The sequence below is a fragment of the Mustela erminea genome, chromosome 13 (assembly GCF_009829155.1).
Source record: "Mustela erminea isolate mMusErm1 chromosome 13, mMusErm1.Pri, whole genome shotgun sequence".
Taxonomy (NCBI): Eukaryota; Metazoa; Chordata; class Mammalia; order Carnivora; family Mustelidae; genus Mustela; species Mustela erminea.
In genome coordinates this window covers 64125357-64153242 of record NC_045626.1, presented here as the reverse complement: position 1 = coordinate 64153242, position 27886 = coordinate 64125357, and the positions used below count along the sequence as shown (strand labels likewise).

Sequence of the window (27886 nt, the reverse complement as noted above, 5' to 3'; positions counted from 1 at the left end):
GAAGCCGCCAGGGGGCAGCAGAGGCCCGACCCCGCCCGTCCTCGGCCCGACTGCGCCTGCGCGGAGCCCGAGGCGGCGGGGGACGGGAAGTGGGCGGGGCCGGCCAGAAGCGGCTCTCGGGGCAGGGAGCCGCGGAGTAGCAGGTGAGGCCATGGGGGTCCCCAGAGTGAGGAGGCCCGGGGCATGGGACGGGGGGCTGACCTCGCAGGAGTGAGGCTCAGGTGGGGACTTGAGACGTATAGGGGTGAAACGGGGCGCTGAGAAACCGGAGGGTGCGGAATAGGGGGACTGGGGAGGCAGGGAGGCCGAGACGGGAAGACCCAAGGGGTTCAGGGGCAGAGTGGGGGACTGAAGAACGGAGGGAGTAACCAAAGACCTGAGGAACCCGAGGCAGAGGATTGGAGGGCCAGGGAGGCAAGGGTGCAGACCTGGGGGGCCAGGGGCCGGCGGGGGTGTGGCCAAGCCGAAGACCAGGTGGGAACCGAAGGCGGTGTTGCAGAATGGATGTTGAGGGGTGACGTGCCCCCCTTTGCCCGTGTCCGAGCCCCTGTTCTTAGGAGCATCTGGGTTGGGCCCACTGCCCTGACCCCTACCCACCAGCCCCTGCACCTTTGCGGGTCCACATCTCTGCCCACGTGCCCTCACCCCGCGGCCTGCCCCCGCCCGTGGCCCCCGTCCAAGTGATTTAAAGCGAGTGTTTTAGTGAAAGCGAATGCTTGGGCTGCTGCCCTTTCAGCCCTAGCTGTGTGAGATAGGAATATCAGGCAGGGAGGTGATAGACTTCACCACTGGTTGCTCTGTGACCTCATGCAATCCTCTTAACGTCTATGCAGTAGGGAGAAATGACACCCCGTTTTAGAGATTTTATTTATTTATTTATTTTTATTTTTTAATTTTTTAAAAGATTTTATTTATTTATTTGACAGAGATCACAAGTAGGCAGAGAGGCAGGCAGAGAGAGAGAGGAGGAAGCAGGCTCCCTGCTGAGCAGAGAGCCAGATGCAGGCCTTGATCCCAGGACCCTGAGATCATGACCTGAGCCGAAGGCAGCGGCTTAACCCACTGAGCCACCCAGGCGCCCCCGTTTTAGAGATTTTAATGCAGGGCTTAACACATAGCCAGGGCTAGTTGATAGTGATGGACTCCTCCCGCACAGCCTTCCACCCAGCAGGACACATGGCCTGACTGACACATGTCCTCATGGTATTTCCTGGGGCAAGGCCTGTGGGCAGGGCTATACTCCCACCAGGGGAGATGGATTGTAAGGCCAGCTCTGTGAGGTCATCTTTAGCACAGTTCTGGCCTTTTTTCTTCTTCTTCTTCTTCTTCTTTTTTTTTTTTTTTTTAAGATTTATTTATTTCAGAGAGAGAGAGAAAGCCAGAGTGAGAAGCAGGAGGGGAGAGGGAGAGAGAAACCCCAGCAGACTCCTGGGTGAACACGGAGCCCAGTGCCTGGCTCCACACTAGGCTCGATCTCACAACCCTGAGATCACAACCCCAGCTGAAGCCAAGAGCCGGTCGTTCAACCGACTGCACCACCGAGGTGCCCCTTACTTCTGGCTTTCATGGCCATATATGTCCTATTATCAGATCTCACTCTTTCCCTCCTGTAACCAAGCCCAAAGCGACAAAAGGTATCAGGAGACCTTCTGTGAGTCCGGCTTTGCCATTTCCTACCTGTGTGACCTTAGGCAGACAGCTTACCTTTCCGGAGACTATTTCTTCATCTGCAGTGTGGCCTAACAGCTTATTCTCAGGAGAATTGTGCAAGAGGTAACAAAACAAATACCACTCCAAATACCACTTTGAAAGCTGTAAACCTCCTTACCCAGTCAGTCCATTTGTAGAATTCCTTTGAGATACTGCCGGAGGCCATCCCTGCCTTTAAAACCTTTCTCCTCTGATCACGGTCATGGTCGGGGTTCTCCCCAGAATATCCTAACTTCCTCTTTGAAGGTGTTAGGCCTCAGGGTGCTTATCTCAACCCACACCACCCACTGGCAGTGGCAGAAGGCAGCCTGCGTCTTCCCTCTGCCGTCACACTTGCCAGCTGCCATGCACAGAGGGCCGGGCTCGTGCCTCAGAGGGCAGGGGTGGGCTTCCTGACTCAGGAAGCAGAGCGTCTAGTTGAGAAAGTCAAGCCTCTAAGAAAGTGGTGGGTGGGTCCCCAAAAATCTGAGTGTACCTAATGCCCCAGAACTGGAGAGGGGAAAACGGGCAGAACAATGAATTGTATGTCACGTGTATTTTACTGTACATTTTTTAAGAAAAAAAAGATACATGTGTAGGAAAAGATCTAGAAAATTGACAAAATATTTTTTGCAGTGGTTACTTAGGAATAAACAAGATTCTCCATTTACAGAAAAGCTTTTAATAAAGAAGGCAATACTGTTATAACGATGACACAGTTTCCTTTCTTAAGGATTGCTGTTTTTTGCTTTACTCCTGGGTTCTGAAGTTGTGCAGGACTCTCAACAAGTATTTTGTCTGTACCATCTAGAAAAAGGTAGTTGAGGCGACTGGGTGCCTCAGTTGGTTAAGCGGCCAACTCTGGATTTCAGCTCAGGTCATGAGCTCAGACCTGGGATCTCTGCCCTTAGCTGGGAGGCTGCTTGAGGATTCTCTCCCTCTGCCCTTCTACCTGCTTATGCTCCCTCTCTCTCTTAAATAAATAAAAATTTTTTTAATCAAGAAAAAGCCAGGGCGCCTGGGTGGCTCAGTGGGTTAAGCCGCTGCCTTCGGCTGGGGTCATGATCTAAGGGTCCTGGGATCGAGGGTCCTGGGCTCTCTGCTCGGCGGGGAGCCTGCTTCCCTCTCTCTCTCTCTGCCTGCCTCTCTGTCTACTTGTGATCTCTCTCTGTCAAATAAATAAATAAAATCTTTAAAAAAAGAAAAAGAAAAAGCCAGTTGTACAAATATGCGTTAGTTGAGTTTATGAGTCAAAAACAATAAACTAGAGGAAAATAAATATTTTTTTCTTTGGGATTGAGCACATGGAAGGCACTTTGGACCCCAGAGGTGTTGCAGTTCAGCAGAGCTTGGCTCAAAGAGGTCTGGGGTAGGGGTGGGGCTAAAGTGGGATTGGACAAGGCAAATCACAGAAGCAGGGAGATGAGGGGCTGGAACAGAGTGATGGGCACAGAGATGGAAGAAGAGGCCATAAGTGACTGAATTCCCAGGCTGGTGACCCAGTGGGGGGAGGGGGCGGGTGAGCCCTCAGGGTGAACCCCATCGAGGGACTTTGAACAAGTCACTTGGTTCTTTTGCTCTCTCCCCCCACTGGCAGCCCCCACCTGTCATGACCCCTACCTGGGGAGAATGACCGCAGGTTGCTGGGAGTGGGGAAGAGGAGCAGCAGGGAGAGTGCCATGGGCGCGGGCAGCTGGGGGCTGCTGGTGGGTGTTAGCTGGGATGGCCGTTATTCCCGCTGCTGTGGCTGCCAACTGATGGGCTGTGCAGGGCAGCAGCATTCCGGGAGCCGGAAGGCCATGGGCCATGTTTGGCCAATCTGGTGGAGGCAAGTGACAAGGGGTTGGCAGCCCAGTGTACCTCCCTTGGCCCCTCCTTGTCTTGATGACTAACCCAGACTCACAGGCAAGTCCCCCTCCCCAGCCCTATTCAGCACTGCTTCCAGCTGGACACCCTGGAGCCCCAGCTATTGCTTGGGACCAGGCCTGCATTATTCACATTTCTCCCTTAAGCAGTAGGCCAGAGCTGTTCGCAAGCAGAGGAGGTAGGTGGCTTGGCCTCTCTCTCTGCCCGAGGGTGTAGGAGCCTGCTGGGAAATTCTCACCATCTTCTTGTTTTTCCCTGGCTTGGTTCTCCCTCAGCAGCTCGGCCCGCTCGCTCCCCAGGCGACCCTCACCACCACCCCATGAGGCCTTTTCTGATCTCCCCATTTTACAAAGTCTTCCCCTCCTTGTCTAACCTGCTCTTGTCCTGACTCCTGCTTCTTTATCTCTTTATCTTTTTACCTGTTTGCCTTTTGTGACCCGGGTCTGCATTGTGTTTAATTCTACTGATAAGTAAAGGGGGGGTGAGAGCGATGATTTTAAATCCGTCCCCATAACCTTCCATCGTAAGTGCCCTAATTTCTGTATTATTTCTGTGTCTGCTTTTAAAAGTCAACTTTGACAAGTCTCTGAAGGAGAGAGGTTTCGTGGGTTTGGGTTAGTTTTGTTTTGTTTTGTTTTGTTTTGTTTTGTTTCACTTACTCCCCCCTCCCTTGTCCTTGCAAGTCCTTTCCAGATTAGACACTTAACTAACTCCCTTTCCCGTTCACCCCATGCTCTTCTTGTGGTTTTTTTTTTTTTTTCCCCTCTTTATTCTGCCACAGACTTGTGCTGAGTTAGTAGCTCTAGACAAGGGCAGCTGTGCCCACGGGTGTGGGTCCTGAGCGGGCTCTCACCCCTCCTCTCGGTGGCAGGCCCCTCCAGCCTCCAATTTCCAACCCCTGTCACCACTGCCCTCTGGTAACGTTTGTAAGCATGAGGAATTCCAGAAGAGTCTGCCATGCCTTCTCCCTGCTTGTACTCGTCAGAACCCGGAAGGCCTCAGGGAGGGGATGGGCCGTGAAATTGCTCCCCGAATTCTCTGCCTGCAACTTGGGATTGGACCCTCGAGTTCAATCTGGTTCTGCTCCCAAAGCAAGCTTCCCACCTGGGTGTTGTGGAGGCGCTGGGGGTGCCCCAGCCCTGGGAAGGCTCAGAGGGAACAGGCTGGAGGGGAATGGGCTAGACAAGGGCCTGTGCTTGGCGTTGGTGGCCCGGGCGTTGCACACGTGGGTGTGGGGTAGGAAGTAGGGCCTACAGAGCAAATGGGGGAGGGTGTATGCCAGAAGAGGGATGCTCTGGGACCATTTGGGTCTGGAGGGTTGAACATAAGAGGCGGTAGTGCAGGTGGGCCATGTAGGAGTCTGACACACAGGCCTTCACTGGCCCCTGAACCCTGGGAGGCGGGGTGAAGGAGGAGGGTACATGAGGCCCTGAGCTGGGGAGAGGAGCTGGAGGCCCACCTTGGGGAGGTGGATGTGGCGAGAGCCCGCCGTGAGTAAGGCCCTTGTGGGAGAAGAGCTGGGTGGGATGGTGATGAGTATGGGCTCCAGAATCCCTCCTGGACCCCATCATCTCCCAGCCTCAGTGTTTCTGTCTGTGAAATGGGGACTCACCCTGGCTTCCAGGGTTGTTAATGGGCAGTGCACAGGTCCTAGCAGCTAGTAAGCGCTTGGCCTTCCTGAGGACAGGGCATGAAGAGCCTGAGAGGGGGAAGCCAGTGCCCACAGCAGTGGGGTCAGTGGCCTGGGCTGTCCCTGGTGCCTCTCCTTCAGCTGGGTTTCAGGAGGCCCAGGACTCTTTCTGTTAGAGAGGACACATCACAGGTGTCCCCCTTTCCTCGCTTCTCTCCTGCTCACACGCTGAGGTGCCCTGCAGCCTCTGTGGCCTCTTCCTACTCCCCCTCTGGTCCACATCCAAAACATCCCAGGACCAGCCCCAGCACCATCCAGGCCCTTCTTTTTCTTCCCTTGACAGGCATTCCTTCTCTCCACTAGGCTCACAGACGTGATGGCATCACCTCCTCACCTTCGGTCTGTCGAGCTCGCAGGGTCAAGTTGAATCCATTTACCTGCTGTGTTTTCCTGCCTCAATGGGCTGGCCCCAGTGTCCCTCTCCTGCCTGTCTTTGTCCATGCCAGCCATCTCCTACCAGGAACATCCTTGCCTTCTCTGTCACTTGCCACTTGCACTCTGTCACAAGGCATCCATGTGGCTTCTTATCCCAGCTCTGTCTCCTGAAGCCACTTCTCTTGGGCTTCCGAGTGCCCCTCTTGGAACTGTGTCAGGACACCGACTAGGCTTGTTGCTCCCCCTTACTTGGGTCCCCTGAACTCTCTGTGAGGCCAGTAGCCCTGCCCTTCCACTTTGAGGCCCCAGGCTTGGTGTGACACTTGCTGCGTGATGCCTCCAGGTGAAGGAGAAAAAGCAAGGCACCACGCACTCCGCACTGTGGGGTGAGGGCACCGATACCCCCTGTGTCTTCTGACCCTCACGTCTCTCCTCAGAGCGAAGACCATCGGGATCCCAGCAGAGACACAACCCCCCCCTCCCCGCCCCGGGATGCTCTGGGCATGGCCTCTGAAGCCCCCCAGCAGAGCAGCCAGCCGGCAGAGGAGATCCCAGGCTTCCTGGACGCCTTCCTCTGCGACTTCCCAGCTCCACTGAGCCCAGAGAACCCTGCACCATGGAAGCTCCCGGGGACCGTGCTGAGCCAGGAGGAGGTGGAGGGCGAGCTGGCTGACCTGGCGCTGGGCTTCCTGAGCAGCAGGTAGGTGACAGGCCTGCCAGGTGGGGACAGCATGGGGGCCGGAAGCAAGGGTCTTGGCATGGGCCACCTGCCAAACTGGACTACAGCTGCCGCTCACCCCACACGCCCTGCCCTGTGCCAGTTGTGCTGCCTAATGACATCCCCGTGATGGGGCTGCATTGCTTCCCCAGGGCTGCTGTCACAAAGTAGCCCGGTCTGGGTGGCTTGGAACAATAGACACGTACTGTCTCATAGTTCTGGAGGCCAGAAGTCAGGGATTAGGGTGTCGGCAGGGTCATGCTCTCTCAAAGGCTGTGGGGCATTGGTTCCAGGCCTTTCTCTCAGCTGCTGGTGCTGCCAGCAGTCCTTCCTTGGGGTTCCTTGGCCTTTAGCGGCATCACTGCAGCCCGGCCTTCACTGTCACATGGTGTCCACCCTGTGCATCTGTGTCTTCCCTTGGCGTTCCCTCCCTGTCTGTGTCTCTTCTCATCTTGTAAGGACACCCTGCTCCAGTGGGGACCTCCTCTTACACCTGCAAAGACCCTAATTCCACGTAAGGTCATATTCTGAGCAGGTTAGGACTTCAATATCTCTTTTGGGGGAACACAGTCCAACCCATGACAGGTGCAATCAGTCCTGTTTCTCATTTCACAGGTGGGGAGCCAGAGACCGGGGAGTTAAGAGCCTGGCCGAGGCCTCAGGGTGGGGCAGGGCCAGGCCATGTGCCCCTAGTCACAATGACCCAAGAGGTGATGGTGCTGTCCGCTGTTCACAGGCCAGGCAGCCAGGGCACGGAGATGAGACACAACAGGCTGAGCAGATTAGAAGGGAAAAACAAATAGACAGTAAAGGCTAGCAGCCCATACCAAGTCTATATGAGCCTCATCCCTCCCTAGGGGCCGGGCCCACACCCCTGAGTCAAACCACGCCCCCAGCCTCAGCATCCTGGCATTTGAGTGTCCCCAAGCATGCTGGGGACTGGTCAGCTCAACCCTGGAGCACCATCCCCCTCCATACCCCTCAAGGGCCTGCTTGCTAGAGTCAAGCAGAATTAGTGACTCTTACTCACCCCTGCAGTGTGGGGACCCGGGTCCCTGAGCATGAAGGTCAGAGTAAGCTGGCTTGGTCCTTCCTGACAGCCGCACGCCCCACTGAGCTCAGACGTACATGCCCAGTGACCGTACCCCTTTAGGGTGTGGCATGTGTGGAGAGTGTCACTGGCCTGTTTTGTTCTGCTTTGAAGAAATATTTTGGAGGGGACATAAGGCAAGTAGATGCAACAGAATAGGCCTGGGTTGCTGCATGCGGGGGAGGGGAGGGCTCCCAGGGCTCTGCCTTCGTCAGCGCCCTGGGTCCCACAGGGTCTGTCCCACCAGCAGCCACCAGGCCCCCTGTGGGGTCTTTAGGGGTTGTGGGAAGAAGCGCAGGCCCAGCAGGATTGGTGCTCGTGCTAGCTCTGCATGCATGCGAACCCAGACACAGGAGAGCCACAGGCTGCTGGCTCAGAGTCAGAAGAGGGACAAGCTATAGGGCCGGGCCTGGGAGGGGCACCGGGGTGAGCCATCAGTCCGCTGGTGGGGGGAAGAGAGGGCACAGAGGAGGGATGGGGCCAGAGGGGCAGGATCCCAGAAGGGTGGGCTTGTTTTGCTTCACGGCAGTGGAGATGGAAGCTGGTGAAAAAGAGGAGGGTAGCTGGTGACCAGCTCTCCTGCCCAGAGAGGGGCCTGAGCTGGAGAAGTCAGGGGTCTTTCTGTTGGGGTTCGCAGGGTGCAGGGCCTTGGGGGCGAGCAGGTTTTAGATATGTTGGAGGGCAGCTATCTCAGGCTATGGGTAGGAGAAAAGCAGGATTTGCCTGACATGACTTGGGGCCCCTTGAGGCCCTGTGGCAGGCCCAGGCTCAGGTGTCGAGCAGGTACCCCATTAATTAGCAGGATGCCAGAGCAGGCCTGAGACCATTACCCATGAGGGCAAGAGAGGCCAAGGGTCATAGCCCCCATCAGCCTCCTAATGAATCCATTTTATTTATTTATTTATTTATTTAAAAGATTTTATTTATTTATTTGACAGGGAGAGATCACAAGTAGACAGAGAGGCAGGCAGAGAGAGAGGGAAGCAGGCTCCCTGCTGAGCAGAGAGCCTGATGTGGGGCTCGATCCCAGGACCCTGAGATCATGACCTGAGCCGAAGGCAGTGGCTTAACCCACTGAGCCACCCAGGCGCCCCTAATGAATCCATTTTAAAACACCTTTAAAACATTATATTTTAAAGTCATGTATATCCTACTCACCTTAATGGATTTATTTTTGGTTCCTGTTGTTCTTTTCTAGTATTTCTTCCCCATGTAGACACAGTGTTCATGTGTGCGAGCGCACGCTGTCTGCTGAGTCTGCCTGTCAGGAGCACCCCCACGGATGCTCCTGGCAGCTTCCTGGGGGCTCCTGTCCCTCTCCTTCCCCTCCCTGTGTCTGGCGTGGAGGCCCCTGGGTGTCGGGGGCCCCAGGCAGAGTGGTGCCTAGTGTTTTTTCAGATTGTAGATCGTGTCCTTCATGAGACTGTTGGGAAGTCAGATCACCAAGTTCAAGGGTGCAGTCATTTACGTCCTGTCTTCCCCCTCATTGTCAGCGTTTCTGTGTCCCATCTCAGGTCCCTGAGCAGTGCACACCTCAGGCTGTAAATTATTCCTCTCCATTTTCTTTTTTTTTTTTTTTTTTAAGATTTTATTTATTTATTTATTTGACAGAGAGATCACAAGTAGGAAGAGAGGCAGGCAGAGAGAGAGGAGGAAGCAGGCTCCCCGCTCAGCAGAGAACCCGATGATGCGGGACTCAATCCCAGGACCCCGGGACCATGACCCGAGCCGAAGGCAGAGGCTTAACCCACTGAGCCGCCCAGGTGCCCCTCCTCTCCATTTTCAACTCAGTTGCTAGGCTGCAAACTTGAAAACCCCAAAGCAGGTGGAACTGGAATGTTTCTTGGGTACCTGGCCTTGCATACACCTTCTGTTTACTGGGCATCATCTGGAGTCTTTAGGAGCCCTGACCCCGGGAGGATGTTGCTGGGCGGGAGGGCAGGCTAGGGGGGAGCCCCTGGGCGGGCACATCCAGGAAACAAGGCCTATGGCCTGAGGCCAGGCATTGTCTGTGTCCTCAGGCCGGAAGCTGCTTCCCTGCCCTGGTGGCCTTTCAGGCCTGCAGGAAGCCATGGCACCACCCCCCAGAAGCAAAGAAAACAGCACCGCTTCTCCCTGCTGCGAGAAAGGAAAACCCAGTCGTTAGCAGGAAATCCCCAAATGGCAGGGGAACTCATTTCTCATGTCTTGGCTGGTTGTTTCTCAAAGGTAGTTCCAGAGGCCTCTCCCCTGAGTCACCCTCTCATTTTAAAAAAACATAGATTCATCCCTGTAGGTTTCTAAGGCTATCTATAGACACACTGTGGACTCCCAGCCCCCAAAGAGAAGTGACCCATTTGCGTGGCTGTTGGGAGGTCCTTGTACTCAGGGAAAAACCAGGTGTATCTGCCCCGCAGAGAGGCACTGGCTGCCCTGGGTGTGGACCCCCAGCCCTCGAGGACAGACACACAAAGGCGAACACACATTGTCTGGCCCGTGATGGGTTCCCACTGGTGGGGAGGCAGATTCCGAGGTCAGGATGCATCTAGCGGTACGGGGGCAGCAGAGGAATGGACCCCTTCTGCGCAGGGGAGCCAGGAAAGGCTTTCTGGGCTGCACTGCAGGCCGAACAGTTCAAACACAAAAATGTATCATGTCAGTGCTTGGGAGTCTGGAAGGCCAAGATCAGGGTGTTGGTAGGACTGGTTCCTTCTGGTACTTTCTGGCTCATCACCTCAGTGCTGCCTTCGTCCTCACACACAGTTCTCCCTGTATGCATCTGTGTCTGGGGGATGTCAGCTCTGTGGTCAGCTCAACCCTGGTGCACCATCCCCCTCCGCCCCCTCCCCAAGGGCCTGCTTGCTAGAGTCAAGCAGAATTAGTGACTCTTACCCCTGCAGTGTGGAGACCCGGGTCCGGGAGCATGAAGGTCAGAGTGAGCTGGCTTGGTCCATCCTGACAGCCCCACGGCCCCACTGAGCTCAGGCTTTTTTCATAAAGACACCAGGGTTCCTGGATTAGGGACCCACCCTTCTATATGACCTCACCATAACTAATTGCATCTATTTCCAAATCAGGTCACATTCTGAGGCCCTGGCAGCTAGAACTTCAACATAAGAACTTTGAGGGACATAATTCAACCCCTAAGACTCCTGAAGTGCTAGAGGGCCCCAACTGGGGTTGGTGGCCGGGAGCCGTCATCAGCCTGAACACCAGGCAGTTTGTGCAGCCCCCCACAGCCCCAACCCGTGCTTGCTGTAGCCCAGGACCTGGTAAACGGCATCGAGCTAGTGTCCCATCCAGTTCCCCGAGGCCCAGAGGCCAACCTGCCGCTTGCCGCCGCACGTTGTGGCACAGGCGGTCATCACTCCCTCCAGACGGGTGTCCCTGAGTGGGAAGGTCTCCATCCGGAGCATTCGGGGAAGCACTGGGGTCTTAGCTTCTGCCAAGGTGCCAGCCCGTCTTCACTCCTTGTTCCGGTCTGCAGGGGCGCCTCACCACCACTTGGTTCATCTCTGGCCCACAAGGCCGTTTCCCAGCTGCTACAGACAGACCTTTCTGAATTCAGGAAGTTGCCGGGGCAGGAGGAGGAGGAAGATGACGACGAGGAAGAGAAGGCCCCTGTGACCCGTGAGTTCTCTTTCCTCTCTGGCTGGGATGCTTAGCGGACGACAGACTCACGCACCAGAAAAAGGATGGGATGGGGTGAGAGGTGGGGGAATGCCAGTTCCGGAGCTGTCAAGGCTCACCTGGCCGCCACCGCCCTTCCCATTTTGCTGGAGGAAGGGCGGTCATAGGCAGCACATGGCTGAGGGCCATGGAAGGGCAGCGTCTACTCGTGCTCCTGACGGCCGTCTGGATGCGTCTGGATGCGGAGAGAGCGCTCGCTCCAGCCTCAGGTCGGCAGGAGGAGTGCAGCCGCTGTCTCCCTGAGCTTTGGAACCGCCCAGGAGATGAATAATGCTTTTCCCGTTCTACGTGGGAGGAAGCTGAGGTGGCAGCTCGGTCGCCCACTTGCTCTTCTGCCTCAGCTGACACTGCCCCAGGTGGCATAGGAGCCAGAGGGTGACATGTGCGTGGCTCCTGGGGGCGGCCTCAGGGTCCAGCTGGCAGAAAATGCCTGTATTTGGGCCGGTTGCCTGACCTGATCCAACTCAGGACCCTGATAGGTGGAGACTCCATGGCATCTGGAGAGCTAGCTTGGGGAGGGGCCGTCGGTCTGCCTCCTCCTGGGGTACTGGTTAGTGCGGCATGCCCCCAGCCACCCCGCACCACCTGGGGAACCCAGAAATGGGCAGGGAACCTCATGATAAAAAAATCAGAGCTCGTTCTTTGCATGTCTTCGTTTCACTTTCCTGATACAGTGAAGGAATTAATGAAATTGGGAATTAATACGGTGAAAACTCGCCCATCACCTCATCCAAGGGGGATATACTTTAAGACCCCCAGGGGATGCCTGAAACTGTGGATCGCACCAGACCCTCTGTATATGCTGCATTTTTTTCCTATACACGCACACGTCTGATAAATTTTAATTTATAGACTAAGCACAGTAAGAGAGTAGCAACTGATACTAAAATAGAAGAGTGATAATAATACACTGTAGTAAAAGTTACAAGAAGGTCGTCCTCTCTCTCTCTAAATATCTTGGTCTGTACTCACCCTTCTTCTGGTGACGACTTGAGATGCCTGCGTGGTAGGATGGAGTGAGCTGAGTGATGTAGGCATCACAGTGTAGCACTGGGCTACTGTTGACCTTCTCCTTTTTTTTTTTTTTTTTAAGATTTTTTTATTTATTTGAGAGAGAGATTGAAAGATAGAGAACATGAGAAGGGAGGGTCAGAGGGAGAAGCAGACTCCCCACTGAGCAGGGAACCTGCTTCGGGACTCCATCCCTGGACTCCAGGATCATGACCTGAGCCAAAGGCGGTTGCTTAACTGACTGAGCCACCCAGGTGCCCTTGCTGTTAACCTTCTGACAGTACCCTCTGATGACCCCGTTTCCAGACAGCAGTTGACTGCCGGTACCTGAAACCTCGGAAGGCAAAATCGTGGCTAGGGGGACCTCCTGTATAATTTGTTGATTTGCTCCTTTATATATTGCTTATGATTACTTCAGTCTTTATCGATTTAGTCTCTTTATATATTGCATATGGTTACTTCTGTCTTGTCCCGTATTTATCTGTGTTACTTGAACTTGAGCCTGAGTGTGAGTGTTTAGGGCAAAACAAGGGACAGGCTGGGGGAGAAAGAAGACATGCACGTGGCCCCTTGCTTCAGCACATGCCGAATTCTCATCTGCCCCCCCCTTCCGTGGCTCCCTGCCCACATTCCATCCCAGCATTGCCTCACATTCCTGCCTGGGAGGTGCAGGAGACCGCAGCTGACAGTGACAGGCAGCCTTTGTTCTCGGCAAAGCCCCACAAAGGGAGTGCCCCACCCCAGAGTCCCAGCGGGAAACCAGCACCACCTGCTGGCGGGAAGGCCCTACACGGGGCTCCTGCAGGCCAGGGTAGCGGGGGATGGCCCCTTGGGGTGGGAACTCACAGCCTGCCCTGACCCTCCATTCAGGCCTGGGCTCACGGCCCTGATCAGCTCTCCCTGTCACTGGGGCAGAACCTAGGAAAATCTGTCATCTTGAAGCCCTTCCTGCAAAATGGGCTTCCAGGCAGGTATTATGAGCACCACTGCTCAACGCCAGAGTTACGACTAAACCCCCCAGGGCTGGGTCATGTGGAAACACCAGCCAGCCCCTCTCCAGTGAGCTGGTCCTGTGGGCGCCAGGATGAGGCCCTCATCGGGGAAAGCAGGTGTGTCCTACCAGTGGTGTCAGGAGTCAGTGAGCCAGCCAGTTGGTCCACGGCTTACCGTTGCTTATCATTGTCAGTGGCAATTGCCTTTGCTGAAGCTGAAATTCAAGTTCAAACGTGTTGATGGAAATGGTAGCACGACCTAAGGCAGGAGAGTACGTGGTGCCCGGTGCCCTGTGCCTCACCGGGTGTCTCAGACCTAATAAAAGCAGAGCCCGGGGGCACCTAGGTGGCTCAGTTGATTAAGCGTCTGCCTTTGGCTCAGGTCATGATCCCGGGGTCCTGGGATCGAGCCCCACATTGGGCTTCCTGCTCAGTGGGGAGTCTCCTTTTCCCTCTGCCTGCCATTCCCCTGACAAATAAAATAAATAAAATTTTTAAAAAAAGAAGCAGATCCCAGAGGGAGAGGGAAGGAGCCCAGGAGCCCAGATGGTCATCTGAACGTAACTGTCTACAGAGAGGAGGAGGAGGCTAGGGAGACAGCGCTGTGCAGTCCAGCTGAACGAGGGGTCTCTGACTTTTTGGCAGGGGGCTGAGCACGTGTGGGCATGTCTTCCCAGAGCTGAGCCTTCCTGTTCCCACAGCCCCTCAGGCCAGCCCGGCTGGTCTCCCACTTCTTGCCAAACACCTGAATGGTGCCTGTGTCCTGGGTGTGCCCACAATGGCTAGTACTAGACACGCCCGCCCCCCGCCCCCCACTTTCACGTGTGGATTCCCTCAGACATGTCTTCTGTGGCCTCTTGTGCCTTCCCTGGCCTCTCCCCCTTTTTCTTTTTCGCTTTTTTTTTTTTTTTTTAAGATTTTATTTATTTATTTGACAGAGAGTGAGACAGCAAGAGAGGGTGCACAAGCAGGAGGAATAGGAGAGGGAGATACAGGCTCCCTGCTGAGCAGGGAGCGAGATGCAGGGCTGATCCCAAGACCCCTGGGATCATGACCTGAGCAAAAGGCAGATGCTTAACCAGCTGAGCCACCCAGGCGCCCCCCCTACCTTTTTCTTCTGCAGCCTCTGCCTTTGGGCAGGAGCTCTTCCTTCTCCGACACCTCCCCCCTCTGAGGTGACCGGCTCCAATTCACCTGTGCCTGCTGCATGCACCTGGGCCAGCAAGAGTCCCAGGAGCATTTTGTGTGTGGAAATGACCTGAGCCTCTGAAGCTTACCACCCAAAGATTCCTTGGGACCTGTTCCTTGTTAGTTCCTTGTTAAGCTTTTCTTTAAAAGGCAGGTTTAGGTAGGATTTGGGTGTGTGTGTGTGTGTGTGTGTGTGTGTGTGTGTGTGTGTGTTGTAGGGGCTGTTATCTGTTGTGTAATGAATTCCCCCCAAAATTTAGTGGCTTAAAACCAACATTTATTATCCCATAGTTTTTGTGGGTCTGGAATTTGGGAGCCACTGAGCTGGTGGTTCTGGCCCAATGTCTCTCATGAGATCGTGGCCCTGGGCTTGTGGCCAGTGGAGCAGAGTTCCCATTTCCAAGGGGTTTGGCCACTTAGCTGTTGGCAGGAGGCCTCAGCCCCTCCCTACATGGACCCTCCACAAGGCTGCTTAAGTATCCTCCTGCCTCCTCAGGGCCAGTGATTCACCAGGGAGATGGAAAAAGAGAGACAGATGGGAAGCCTGGGTGGCTCAGTTGGTTAAGCAGCTGCCTTCAGTTCGGGTCATGATCCCGGCATCCTGGGATCAAGTCCCACATCGGGCTCCTTGCTCGGCAGGAAGCCTGCTTCTCCCTCTGCCTGCCATTCTGTCTGCCTGTGCTCGCTCTCTCCCCATCTCTCTCTGATAAATAAATAAAATCTTTTAAAAAAAAAAAAAAGAAAGAAAAAGAAAAAGAGAGACAGAGACAGGGAGAGAGAGAGAATAGGCCAGGTGGGAGCCACAGCGCCTCTCAGGAAGCAGTTCATGGTCATTTCAGGTTGATTCTGTTCATTAGGAATAGGTCCCTAAGGTCCACGGCCACCGGGAGGAACCAGGCTCCCAATCAAGCATTACAGAATTTATGGATGTATTCTGAAACCATCACCTGGGGCTAACACTTGTCCTGGAAAATTGAGAAAACACCAAAAAAGTCTTAAGAAAAAAACATCCACTGTCAAACCACCACCTGCAGACACCCACTGCTGCCATTTTGATTGTATGCTTTTCCTGCCTTTAGTTTTCTGGTCCAAGCCGTTGAAGGCTTTTTTGGGTCCTCATGATCAAACCGTGTGTGGGATTTTCTGTTCTCCTTCTTTGCTGTGACATTTTTTTCCTTGATAATTGTGACATAAGCATTCTACACCATCACGCACTCTTTAGAAGTCCATTTTAGTTTTACCCTTTAATTTTTTCCCATTAAACTTGGCAACAACCATAGGCTCACATGCTGTCATAAGAAATAACAGGGGTTCCATGTGTCTTTTACCCAGTTTCCCCCAATGGTAAGGTCTTAAAAAACTATAGTAAACCATCACGACCAGGATCTTGACATCGTCAAGATACGGAACGGTTCAATTCTACAAGGATCCCTCATGTTGTCCTTTGTGGCTACCCTAATGCCCCATGCTCCTGTCCCTAACCCTGACAACCATTAATCTTCTCTGCTTCCATAATTTCATCATTTCAAGAATGCCTAGAAATGGAATCCTAGAGTATATAACTTTTGGGGATAGGCTTTTTTCTCTCTGCACCATTCTCTGGAAATTGATCTGAGTTTCTATAACATGTCAGGAGTTCACTCGTCCCTTCTTTCCTTCCTTCCTTCCTTCCGTGAGTAGTATTCTGTGGCATGATATACCAAAGTTTACCTGCTCTCGGGTTGAAAGTCATCTGGGCCATTTCCAGTTTTTGCCCATTGCAGGTGAGGCTGCTGTGAACACTGGGGCACCCAGGGTTTTGTGCGTGCGGTGTCTTAATTTCTCTGGGCTAAATCCCCAGGGGTGCAGCTGCTGGTCCACGTGTCCATTACGTGTTTCGTTGTGAAAATCATGTTTAATAGCTTAATTCTTCATCAAGAGACTGGGCCGTCATTTACTCTGTCGCTGGATATGTATTGCTTCTAATTAATGTGCCATTACAAATTATTTTAAGCTTTGTCCTGAAATTACCTTTGCGTTTCTGGCTGTTTCCTTGGGGAGGGGTCCCGTGAGTGGAGCTGCTCACTCTGGGTGGGGAGGCTCCTTCCTGAGCATGTTGTCCATGCAGACATTGCCCAATACTGATGACACAGGCTGTCTGTCATATACAGGCTAGGGTGCTCAGAATGCCCCTGGGGCTGATGGGCTGGGGGAGGGGGGTGGGCGTGCAGGCCTGTGGTGGGCACTGTCTGGAGAGCTCCAGGGGCCATGGGGAAAGGGGAGGCAGGCAGAGTGATTGGAGCCCAGCTGGCCTGCATCGGTGCCTCCCTAACGGTCCTCCTTTGTGCCCAGCAGTGCTGGATGCCAAGGGCCTGGCACACACCTTCTTTAATCGGCTCTGGGAAGTGTGCAGCCAGTGGCAGAAGCAGGTGCCCTCGACTGCGCGGGGCCCTCCAGGGCCGTGGCTGGTCTCCATGCATGCCATCCGGAATACCCGCCGCAAGATGGAGGACCGGCACGTGTGCCTTCCCGCCTTCAACCAGCTCTTCGGCCTGTCCGTGAGTGCTTCACCTCCAGTGCTCCTCCTCCTGGGCCTCAGTCAGAACAGCTGAGGACGCCTTGCATCAGGGGTGAGGGCCAGCCAGGGTTCTGAGCGGAGCTGCCAGCCAGAGCCAAGGCAGGAGTGATGCCTGTAGCTGTGCCCCCCAAGCACACCACTGGGGGGAGCAGAGGACTGATTCGTCGGCCCAGCATTTTTGGGCTGGAGCAACCACCAGCCACCTTGCTTTCCCAGCTGACGGACTGAGGAAAGGGAATGACCTGCCCAAGCCTGTTAGAACGGGGGAGCAGGGAGCCCAGGATTCACACCCACCCCAGACTCAACAGTTGCTGAGCCCTGCCTGGTCTCAGGCACTGGGAGCCACCTGGCACCCCTTCCCTCATTTTATGCTACAGCAGCTCATTACAGAAAGTGAACCAAGGCTCCAGAGGCTTGTCCTTTTCCAGTGCTGATGGCCAAGGCCGTGCTGATTCTTCCAGTCCCACCCCAGTCAGCGCCTGGGCTCCACCCCCCAGACCAGAGCATCCAGCTAGGTGATAGCCTGGGTCAGGACCAGGGCGGTGTAACTCCCACGGCACTCCCCACCAGGACCCCACGGACCGAGCCTACTTTGCCGTGTTTGATGGTCATGGAGGGGTGGATGCCGCCCGCTATGCCGCTGTCCACGTGCACACCAATGTTGCCCGCCAGCCCGAGCTGCCCACGGACCCCGCCAGAGCCCTCAGAGAAGCCTTCCGGCGCACTGACGAGATGTTTCTCGGGAAAGCTAAGCGAGAGGTGAGAACCAGTGAACGGGCCTCACACATAGCATGCAGTCCGCAGCCGTTCACTCAGAGAGGCCCCGCCCCAGGGTTGATCTGGAGGCAGGGGGAGGAAGCGCCCTGTGGCAGATTCTTCCCAGTGGCCTCACACGGAGGCCTGGGCGAAGCAGGGCAAGGCAGGTCACGGCAAGTGATGGGTTGAATAGTTTTAATAACCCTTTTGGGCTCTGGGCTCTAATCGGGGCCACCTGCCACCATCCGGGCCAGGAGAAAGGGACTGGCCTGAGACACAGGATGTGACTGAGGACACGGGTTCAGGCCAACTGGCTCGTGCATGAAGTTTGTGCACTCAGGGAGGGGGACCTTTGCTACCTCTAGGACCAGCCTGTCCTGGGAGAGGAACTCTGTCCACAATTAGCAAGTACCCCAGTTTGTCAGAACATCAGAATAGAGGAGCACCTGGCTGGCTGTTGGAAGTGCGGGGGACACTTGATCTCAGAGTTGTGAGTTCAAGCCCCAGGTTGTATGTAGAAATTACTTAAAAGTTTTGAAAATTAAAAAAAAAATTTTTATTTTTAAAAGAAGATACAGAAAATAAAACCCATGATTAATACACACAACCCCCTGGGGCGCCTGGGTGGCTCAGTGGATTAAGCCTCTACCTTCGGCTCAGATCATGATCTCAGAGTCCTGGGATTGAGCCCCGCATCAGGCTCTCCGCTCAGCAAGGAGTGTGCTTCCCCCTCTCTCTCTGCCTGCTGCTATGCCTACTTGTGATCTCTGTCTGTCAAATAAATAAATAAAATCTTAAAAAAAAAAAATACACACAAACCCCCACCCTGCCCCCACTCACCTGGGCAGGGTCTTGGCAGGCTGCTGGTGCCCACTGTGTGTGTTCTTTTTTTTTTTTTTTTAAAGATTTTATTTATTTGACAGACAGAGATCACAATTAGGCAGAGAGGCAGGCAGAGAGAGAGGAAGGGAAGCAGTCTCCCTGCCAAGCAGAGAGCCCGATGCGGGGCTCGATGCCAGGACCCTGGGAACATGACCTGAGCCAAAGGCAGAGGCTTTAACCCACTGAGCCACCCAGGCGCCCCTTACTGTGTGTATTCTTTCCTCAGGAACTGTAGCCATGTAGGGATGCGGCCCTTGTTTCTTTTTTTTTTTTTTTTTTTTTTTTTTTTAATATTTTATTTATTTATTTGACAGAGATCACAAGTAGACAGAGAGTCAGGCAGAGCGAGAGGAGGAAGCAGGCTCCCCATGAAGCAGAGAGCCCGATGCGGGGCTTGATCCCAGGACCCTGGGATCATGACCTGAGCCGAAGGCAGAGGCTTTAACCCACTGAGCCACCCAGGCACCCTGCGGCCCTTGTTTCTGAAAGAACACATCCAACACCTCCTCTGTGAACTTGCCACCCACTGGACCTTACCCACAGAACCTCATGGGGCCCTCCCAGCAGCCCTGCCGGGGAGCTACTAAAATGGTATCCATTTTAGACATCGGGAAACTGAGGCCCAGAGCGCTTAAAGGACCCGCCCCAGTTGACGTGGCTCATCAGGAGACTTGGGAGGGGATTCGCTGTCATCAGGCGCTCCAAGCACAGACTCCAGTGGAAATCAGCAAAGGCAGACTTTGCATCTTACCAGAAAACCAAATAACATCTAGACCTAAGTGTCAACCCTATGAAAAAGGGACAGGCCTCAGCCCCCATGGCCTCTGTCACCCTGGGCCACCTCCCAGGGTAATGATTCTCTGAAGCAGGCTCTCAGATCAGGTTGCTGTTATTTTAAGGTAGCTTTGTGGAGATGTAATCCACACGACAGATTACACATACTGCCAGCATACAACATACCATCAGTTCAGTAACAAGTAAAGTGTGAAGTTGGATAGGTTTTGGCATTTGTCTACAGCTGCGTAACCCTCCCCCCGGTTACAGACCCAGCCACCACCCCTGAAGAGTTTTCTTCTGTCCTTTGTTACCCCACCCTCCTGCCCACATGCTCCCCAGAAGAGCACTCATCTGCTTTCAGACATTACAGATGCTAGAGCTCCTGTTTTCTAGAGTTGTGTGCAGACGAGACCACACAGGCTCTGCTCTCCTGTCGTGCAGCGGAGACGCCTCCTGTCCTTATGTGCTTCAGCAGTCCGTTCCTTCTTTCTGGCTGAGCACTGTTCCAGGAGTCGGTCTGGCTGGCTGGGTTTGAGCCCTCCGAGCCGGCACCCAGCCCACCGTGCTCCTCTCTCCTGGCAGCGGCTCCAGAGCGGCACCACGGGGGTGTGTGCACTCATCGCAGGAAAGACCCTGCACATCGCCTGGCTCGGGGACTCCCAAGTCATCCTAGTGCAGCAGGGACAGGTGGTGAAGCTGATGGAGCCGCACAGACCTGAGCGACAGGTAAGGGCCCCCTCCCTCTGGGCCTGAGACGTCCCCAACCCCCATCACACTGCAGTGCGCAGGACGGCAGATGGTCATCAAAGTAAGAGGGCCCTGGACCACCTTCAAAGGGAACTCCTGGTGTTCCCCCGGAGGGAGGGCTCTTGTTGACTTGGGTGACCGGAGTTTGGGGGTGGTCCCTGAAAGCTCACAGCCAAGAGTCCCAAGTAAGCCCTTCTCACCACAGTGACATGGAGCCTAGAGCTGTGGGGGAGAGTTGGGCCCTCTGCCCAGCAGGCAGCCCAGGAAGGGGGTTCAGAGGGCGGGATCCTACACTTCATGCATATGGCAAGGGGTCAGCCGGCCACCTGGGCTATGGGGGGAGAAGGTTCAAGGGAGGAGGTATTGCTGAGCCAGGGTCAGAAGGAACTAGGCTTGGGTCTTGGTTGGTAGAGGCTGTGCTGAGATCCTGAGGTCGCCAACTGTCTGAACCTCGGGGTCCTCACCCGGATATGAGGATGGTCTTCCTCCACGGAAACCCATCTCCCAGGGGTCTAGTCTGTCTCCTTATATAGGGAAGCAGGAACTTGGCTACTGGGGAACGCCCGTATGCCCTGTCCCCGCTTGGCTTTCCCCCACGTGTATGGGTGTTCCAGGGCATTCCACATTAGCATAGGAAGCGCCCGCACCCTCCTGTAGGGCTCCACGGAGCTCCAGTCTTCCCCAGCCCTGTCCGTGGACGTGGAGGCTTCCTCAGTGTCTTCATGCTAACAGCAACACAGTGGCAGATGACTCAGTACTGTATTTCATGGCTCAGGGTCCAGCATGTTAATAGAGCAGTGTCCTAGAAGTGGGATGGAGGGGTTGGAATGTTCTCAATGGTGGTCCTGGCATGGTTGCCACACTGCTCCCCTCAGGCTGTGTGTCCACGGGAGTCCCTTTGCCCACAGTCGCACTGAACCGCTGGCTCCTGCCAATCTGAGAGGAAGGAAAGCGGCTGTTGGGTTTGTTTGTCTTAACGGACTGAGCCCGAGCATCTTCTCCAACACCGGAGGTCATTTACATTGCCTTTCTGGAGAGCCCTTCCTTCTTGTCCTTGGCTCACAGGTCCCCTGGGCTGTTGCTGTTGTTCTTATCAGTTTGTAGGTCAGCTCCTTGTCTGCAGGGTGATTTCCAAATAGCCCCCTGCTTTGTCTATGTTTAGGGGCTTTTTGCCTTGTAGACACTTTGGTTTTTATGTAACTGAACAGAGCTGTCCTTTTGTGGTTTCTAGATTTGGAAAGCACTGCAGGGAGTGTCAGGCAGCGATCACCAAAGCAGCCAGGAATGACAGCATTCCTGGGCCTCGCCTCCTACATATGCTCTTCTCATCATATGGAGGAGAGGACTGAGGCTCAGAGAGGTTAAGTAACTTGTCCAGAGCACACAGCTGAGAAATGGCAGCTATCCTATGTCCCTCCACCGTCACCACAGCTCTGGGGCATTTGGTGTCTGCTCCCCATTGGACCATCCTACCCCGAGACGGGCAGTCAGGTGAAATGCAGTCTAAGTCAGGACTAGATGCAAGCCTCTGGGTTCCTGCCTGCCTGCATCCCCGCAAGTTCACTGTCAAGCTACACTACCTCTGCGGCCCAGCGGGGACTTTTCCAGGCAGCATTTCCCGAGCCCCGCTGAGCCCCACTGTGTGGCACCGTGGCAAAGAGCACAGCCCCCCAGCCAGCCTGCATATCCACCTACCTCTCCCCAGACCCTTCTGAGTCTCTCTTCCCCCTCCACCTGCTTATTCCTTCCTCCTCCTTCCCTGCCTGTGTTCGTGCTCCTTTTTGCCTTTTTCTGGAACTGCTCACACCACAGCGGGTTCTCAGGCCCAGACGGAGCCATGCAGGCAGGTCAGGGCTCCTGCAAACCTTCCAGGTCCCACTGCTGCCCTCATCTACAGGGAATCACATGGGAGGCTCAGCCTTTGCTATTGGTGTTCCCCCACCCTCCGGCCCTGCAGTAGGTCTGTATCTGCATAGAGACCTAGAGGAGGGGCCCACTTCTGTGGTCCCAGAGAGAGGGGACTGGGATCTCCAGTAGACACTGTCCCATGGGGCATGGGAAGCTCCCAGATGAGGAAGCTGGTACCCCAGTGTCTAGCATAGTGGTACTGCTTTCATTTCCGGGGGGGTGGGAAGGGGCATGGTAGAGGCAGAGAGACTTCGAGAAAGGACAGGGCCTTGTTCAGGTTTCATCCAGGCCTGCCAGGTGGCCACACATAGCACAGGCTTGCTGTTGCCAGTGGCTAGCAAGGAGGAGACAGTATCCCAGAGTGAAACGTGAGGCAGCGAGGATCTGTGGCCATGGCTGCACTGGGACTGAGGTGGCCCTTGCTGAAGCTGGAGGAGGACCTGCAGGTTATTCGTGGTCTATCACCATTCTCCTAATGCCTCCTCTGTGCGTCATTCCCGGGCCACAGCTCCCAGCACTGTCTCGGGAACCAGTGCATCTTGGCTGATGCAGCCTTGCCAGGGACCCTGCCCCAGCGCCTACTCTGGCTATCCCCCACAGGACGAGAAGGAGCGCATCGAGGCACTGGGTGGCTTCGTGTCTCACATGGACTGCTGGAGAGTCAACGGGACCCTGGCCGTGTCCAGAGCCATCGGTAAGGAGGCAGGAGGGTGGGAGACCAAGGCCTCTCGTCTGCGGCCCGAGGGTCACCCAGCTCTCAAGAACAGCAGCATCCTCTGCTGAGAAATACAGCACCTGTGGTCTGTGGGGCCGTGGAATCAGACTGAGAGACCCCTGGTGAATTTAGTGCATGAGCAAACACCTCAAGGTCTTCCATCTCGCACACGTAATCCCAGTTTAAGTGGTATGCGAGTCTCTTCTTGTTAAAACATTTCCCCAGAAAAACCTACTAGGAGACCCTTGGATAGCTACTATATGTGCTGGAAGGTCGTTTTCAAATATTCCATCAATGAGGATTATCGATTGTCCTCTCCCCATTCATGCTGATTCTTTTCTCCATCTTAAAAAAAATAAAGGGAAAATCCTCTTCCATAGTCCTGTTTTGTCAGCATCCTGCTGCTGCTGGGCCTCAGACTAGGGCTTGGCCGCCACACCCCATACGACTCCCCTTGGGTACTTCGATGCCGCTCTGTTCCTGCTGAGCCCCACAATGTGACACCCGTCCCTCCCGGCCGCCTGGCACGTGCCGGCTCAGAGCCCTTCTCCCTGCTGCTGCCGCCAGTGGGCATCTGGACACACCGCAGTGAGGAGGTAGCCGGGTGGGTCTCTCCAAGCAGAGGCTCCTTCCACAGAGCAGAACAGCCCAGGCAGTTCAACGGCAGAAAGTGGTGGGGGCTCGTGTGCCCTTGGAGGGCAGGTGTGGAAGGAGGGGACCCGAGGGCCTGGGCAAGGTGTAAGGAGGAGGCCGTGGCTTCCAGTAGCACTTTGAAAGTAAAGCCACCAGAATTTGCTAGAGGACTGGATGTGGGGTCCCAGGGAGAGGGTCCTGAGGGGAAGGGAAGCTACAGACCTGAGTATAAGGAAGGAAAGCTAAGGTCTTCTCCCTCAGCCACCCCAACTCTCCGACTCCGGGCCTGGCTGGGCTGTGACTCTGCCCACTGGGACACCTGGATAAGTCTGCCACGTCGCCCTCTTGTTTTTTTCATAGCCTTTAGCACCGCGTGAGTGTTGAATTTCACCAGTGAGCATGGGTGTCAGAGGAGGGTGGCGGGGGCCTGGCGGGATGGCACTCAGCAGTGGGCAGCCTGGCCCTCTGACATGAGGCCTTTCTCTCCCGTGCCCAGGGGATGTCTTCCAGAAGCCCTATGTGTCAGGCGAGGCGGACTCGGCCTCTCGGGAGCTGACCGGCTCCGAGGACTACCTGCTGCTGGCCTGTGATGGCTTCTTCGATGTCGTCCCCCACCAGGAAGTCGCCGGCCTCGTCCAGAGCCACCTGGTCAGGCAGCAGGGTGGCGGGCTGCAGGTGGCTGAGGAGCTGGTGGCCGCAGCCCGGGAACGGGGCTCCCATGACAACATCACAGTCATGGTGGTCTTCCTCAGGGACCCCCGAGACCTACTGAAGGGTGGGGCCCAGGGGGCAGGGGATGTACCCTCTGGCCTCTCAGAGCCAGAGACCAGCACTCCACAGAGAAGCTAGGAGCTGCAGGCCATCGGGTCCCACCCCCCGCCCCATCCCATGCCCTTCCCCCTCAGATGCCTTAGGACCTGACCAGTGGCGATGGGGTGGGCAGATGCCCCCCTCACAGTGCTTTCCCAGGGCCCCGAGTCCCCCGTGCTGCTTGCAATCAGTCCGTCCTGGAGGCTGTGGGACTGTGCTGGGGGGTATGGATGGGTTATTTATGTCCTGCTCGCACAGGCAGTGGGATGGCCCGGATCTCTGTAGGAGGCCTAGGGAAGAGACCTCACTAAAGAGAAGAGGACCTGGGAAGTGGGGCAGCTCTTATCCGGGCCCCATGGGGTGGGGGCAGGACCAGAGGCCACAGGCGTGAGCCGCAGCCAGACCAAAGATGCCAGGCGGGCGCCTGGGGCAGCAGGGCGCTGCACGTGAGACCCCGGGTGGACCCAGGGCACTGGCCACCTCCAAGTGTGTCCCGGGTAAACGGCGCAGGTTTCTCATTGGCTCCTCCCTGGTCACAACTGGGAGGACTTCTCTTTCCAGATGCGCCTGGCTGCTCCTGGCCTGCCAAGCCAGGTTCCCAGAGTGGGGAGCGCAGCCCCACTGGGAAGGAGGGAGCACCAGGGATCTGGTCTGTGGTGGGTGCTTGTGGCCCCCTCCCCCAGCCTCCCTGGTTCCCTCCCAGCCCTGCACACACCAAGGGAGGGGAAGGTCAGAATGATGACACGTGGGTCTTTTGTTTGTGGTCTTCGCCCCCCCCCCCCCCCCCCCCCCCCCGCCCCAGGGAAGTCTTAACTCAGAAGCAGTATTTCAGGTTTTTGTCTGTTTTGTCAGTGCCAAGTGGACATGTTGTGTCGTATAACTTAAACAGAGCTGAGCGTTTATTTTATTCTTAGAAAACTTAAGTATTGATTTTTTTTTTTATTTGAAGAAACTTCTTTTGCAGTATTACTGACTTTTTTTTCCTTAATCAGGATTGAAACAAAAACTTTTCCAGGTGGCGTTAATAAGCCATTCAAGTGCCTTAAACAGCTTTAGGTAAAGGCTAGGACCGCCGGACCTGGAACGGATTCTAATAGGCATGTTTCCGTTTTTACAAAAGCAGGATTTATTTTGTTACAGTGGCATGATCTGGGCTAGAATTCTTCCCGGACGTGTTCTTTCCACCTCTTGTGATTCCATTCGCTGCTGACAGCAGAGCAGCCCTGAAGAGCATAGGCTATGCTGTGCGACTGGGCCAGACCGCGGGGCTCCAGGAGATCAGGGTGACTGTGGCCCTGCCAGCCTCCCTCATTTGACTGGAATGTCTTGTGTTGGTAATCAAATGGGTTTCATTGGGAAGCACCGCTTAGAGGCCCCAGCAAGTCCAGAGGCAGCCCGGGGGGGCTCGGGCTCTGTTCGGAGCCCATCCTACACAACTGCTCCATAGCCCCCAAAACCTCTCCTCCTGTCTCTCACCGGCCACAGCGGGCATCCTCTGCCACCTTGCTCTGCCCACAGCCTGACCACCTCGGGGAGAGCTCTACATTCCCTAGCATGCTCTGGGCAGGCGGGGCTCAGGAGCTGCAAAACTGGGGTGACTCCAGCGAGGCGGCTGTGGTGTGGGTGTCCAGTGGGAAGTGACAGGGCTGTTTGCAGAGTCCAGGCAGAGGTCAAGGGCCCAGAGAGAGGGCTCTCTGGTGGGAGGACCCAGGCCTCCAGGTCTGGGAATGGCCGTGGCTGGCCAGGAGAGTGCAGGGAGGACCCTGATCCTAGTGTACCGAGGGGCGCCTTCTGAAGAGGCAGCAGGGCAGTGGGAGAGGCCCCCCGCAGACTCAGCATCTACCCCACACTCCCGCAGCAGGGATGAAGGAGCCCAGATGACGCGATCAATGCCGTGACCCCCAAGGCTCCTGATGGACGGCATCTTAAACACAATCGCTGCAATTCAGAGACAGTTTGATGGGAGCCAACAAGGACCTAGTATTGCTCTCACTGAATCTGAAGGCCCCACTGTTTTCTGGGGGTCCAAAGCCCCCTGTTTGGCCCTTCCTGGCACAGGGCTGGCAACAGCATGTGGCCCTGCCCTTCACTGCTGGCCTGGCTGCCCCCGGGCGTGATCTTAGCAGAGGGAGGAAGCGGGGACTTCTGTTGTTCTCCCTTCTTTGCCGGTCTCTGATTCCATGATTGCCACCAAGAGCGGAGCTTCACCCGTGGAGCCCAGATCTCACTGTGTGCCAGTCTGATTCGTGCCCTGGCCTCAGGCTTGTTGCAGCGACACACCCCTCTCGCAGAGGCTTCTGCTGTCTGGGGCTGCTCGTCCTTGCCTTGGGGCTGAGGGAGCCCTTGTTCTTCTGCACAGATGCCAGCTCTGGGCCAGCACCTAGGCATAGAGGTCTCTTCCCTCTTGACCAGACCTAGACTGGGAGCCATGGGCATCTTCAGCCTCTGAAAGCCCTGGCCCCCCTCCTCTTCGGGCCACAGTCCCAAGAGGGCCCCTAGCCAGGACCCCAGGTCTGGAAGCCTCAGTCTCCATCTCAAATCCTAGCTTTGCCACTAGCTCATTGTCTGAGCTAAGCAAGTCACGGAGCCCTCCTGGGCCTCAGTTTCTCCTCTCTAGGGCCCAGGGTTGCACGGAAGCTGTGATTCTGGAAGGTCCAGGGCTGTCCTGGGGAGCTGCTGCCAGTTCCAGGGGAGCCCTCCCCTGTTGCCAGCGGGAAGGAGTGATGAAGTATTATTAGGGTCTATTCTTACAGTTAAGTGGGCTGGAAGGGAATTGAGCTGCTGATGCTTGCACCCAATCTGGAACACAAAAGCTTGAGAGAGCCCTATTAGAGAGCTCTGCTTTTACAGGTAGAACAGATTCTGAGCCAGCAGGGGTGGGAGAAGCAGACTGGGCCCAGCTCCCCCCCTCACCCTGTAGCTGTGAGGTGGAAGGACATGGAGCTGGGCTGGGCACAGCCAGGCTCTCCTGACCTCGCTTGTCCTTGGCACCCAGGCCAAGGAAGGAGGTGTGCTTTAAGGGGGCAGTTGTGGGGACAGGCCCCACTGGAGACATGCAGGCTCTCTGAGGTCCCGAGCCAGCCTCTGGCCACAGCCCACTCTCTCCCTACCCTCCCCAGCCAGCACGCTGCCCTCGCCTGTTCCTGTGCCCTACTGGCTCAGAGTTCCGGGTTCCCTGCACAGGTGGGGTATAGTCCCGGGGCCAGGGGTACAGCCACGCCAGTTCCCAGGCCTAGCCCTGACAAGGGCTCAACGGAAACCTGCTGGGCCTGTGCAGAGTAAGCTGGTTTGCCTTGGGATCCTGCCGGTCGCCCCCAGGAGGCAGCCCCAGGAGACCAGCACTTTCTGCCGAGGCTCCACAGCTTTGCCAAACATGCCAAGCTTTGCCATTCATGCGCCATGCAGCCTTGCCAAGGGTTTATCTGTGCATATCTCAGCAGGGCTCCTGGGAGAGGTGTTTTCTGCGAGGGGCATCTTGTCCCAAGACAGGATGGCTGTTCCCTCTGTCTGTAGGGATGAGTCCCAGGCTGAAGGGGCCAGAAACTTGGTTTCCTCCCAGGGGTCACTGTGCTCAAGTGTCAATAAACCATGAGTTCTGAAACCCTGTCACCTGAGTCCTGCCTTCTCTTGCCTCTGAGCCCCCGGTGCCCCTGAGTGTCCAGGGCATGTTTAGAAAGTGCTGGGGCATGGAGTGGGGGGCTGGGGACCATCTGGCAAGCTCCCCACAAAGGCAGCACACGAATTTGGAACATTACTAGTCTGGCCTGGTTCTCTTCCCTGGGCTCCAAGCCCACCCTGTACCAGCAGCAAGAG

At 55.5% G+C, this 27886-nt stretch overlaps 1 protein-coding gene across 1 annotated transcript; it reads left to right on the top strand.

Annotated features, from left to right (window-relative positions):
* Positions 1 to 58: 58 nt before the first annotated feature.
* Positions 59 to 27682, top strand: PPM1F (protein phosphatase, Mg2+/Mn2+ dependent 1F). Its single transcript, XM_032310000.1, has 8 exons — positions 59 to 143; positions 6058 to 6320; positions 10895 to 11037; positions 16623 to 16825; positions 17416 to 17604; positions 19843 to 19986; positions 22516 to 22609; positions 23760 to 27682. The coding sequence occupies exons 2-8, from the start codon at positions 6124 to 6126 to the stop codon at positions 24110 to 24112; spliced, it is 1323 nt and encodes a 440-aa protein (XP_032165891.1). The 5' UTR covers positions 59 to 143; positions 6058 to 6123; the 3' UTR covers positions 24113 to 27682.
* Positions 27683 to 27886: the final 204 nt, after the last annotated feature.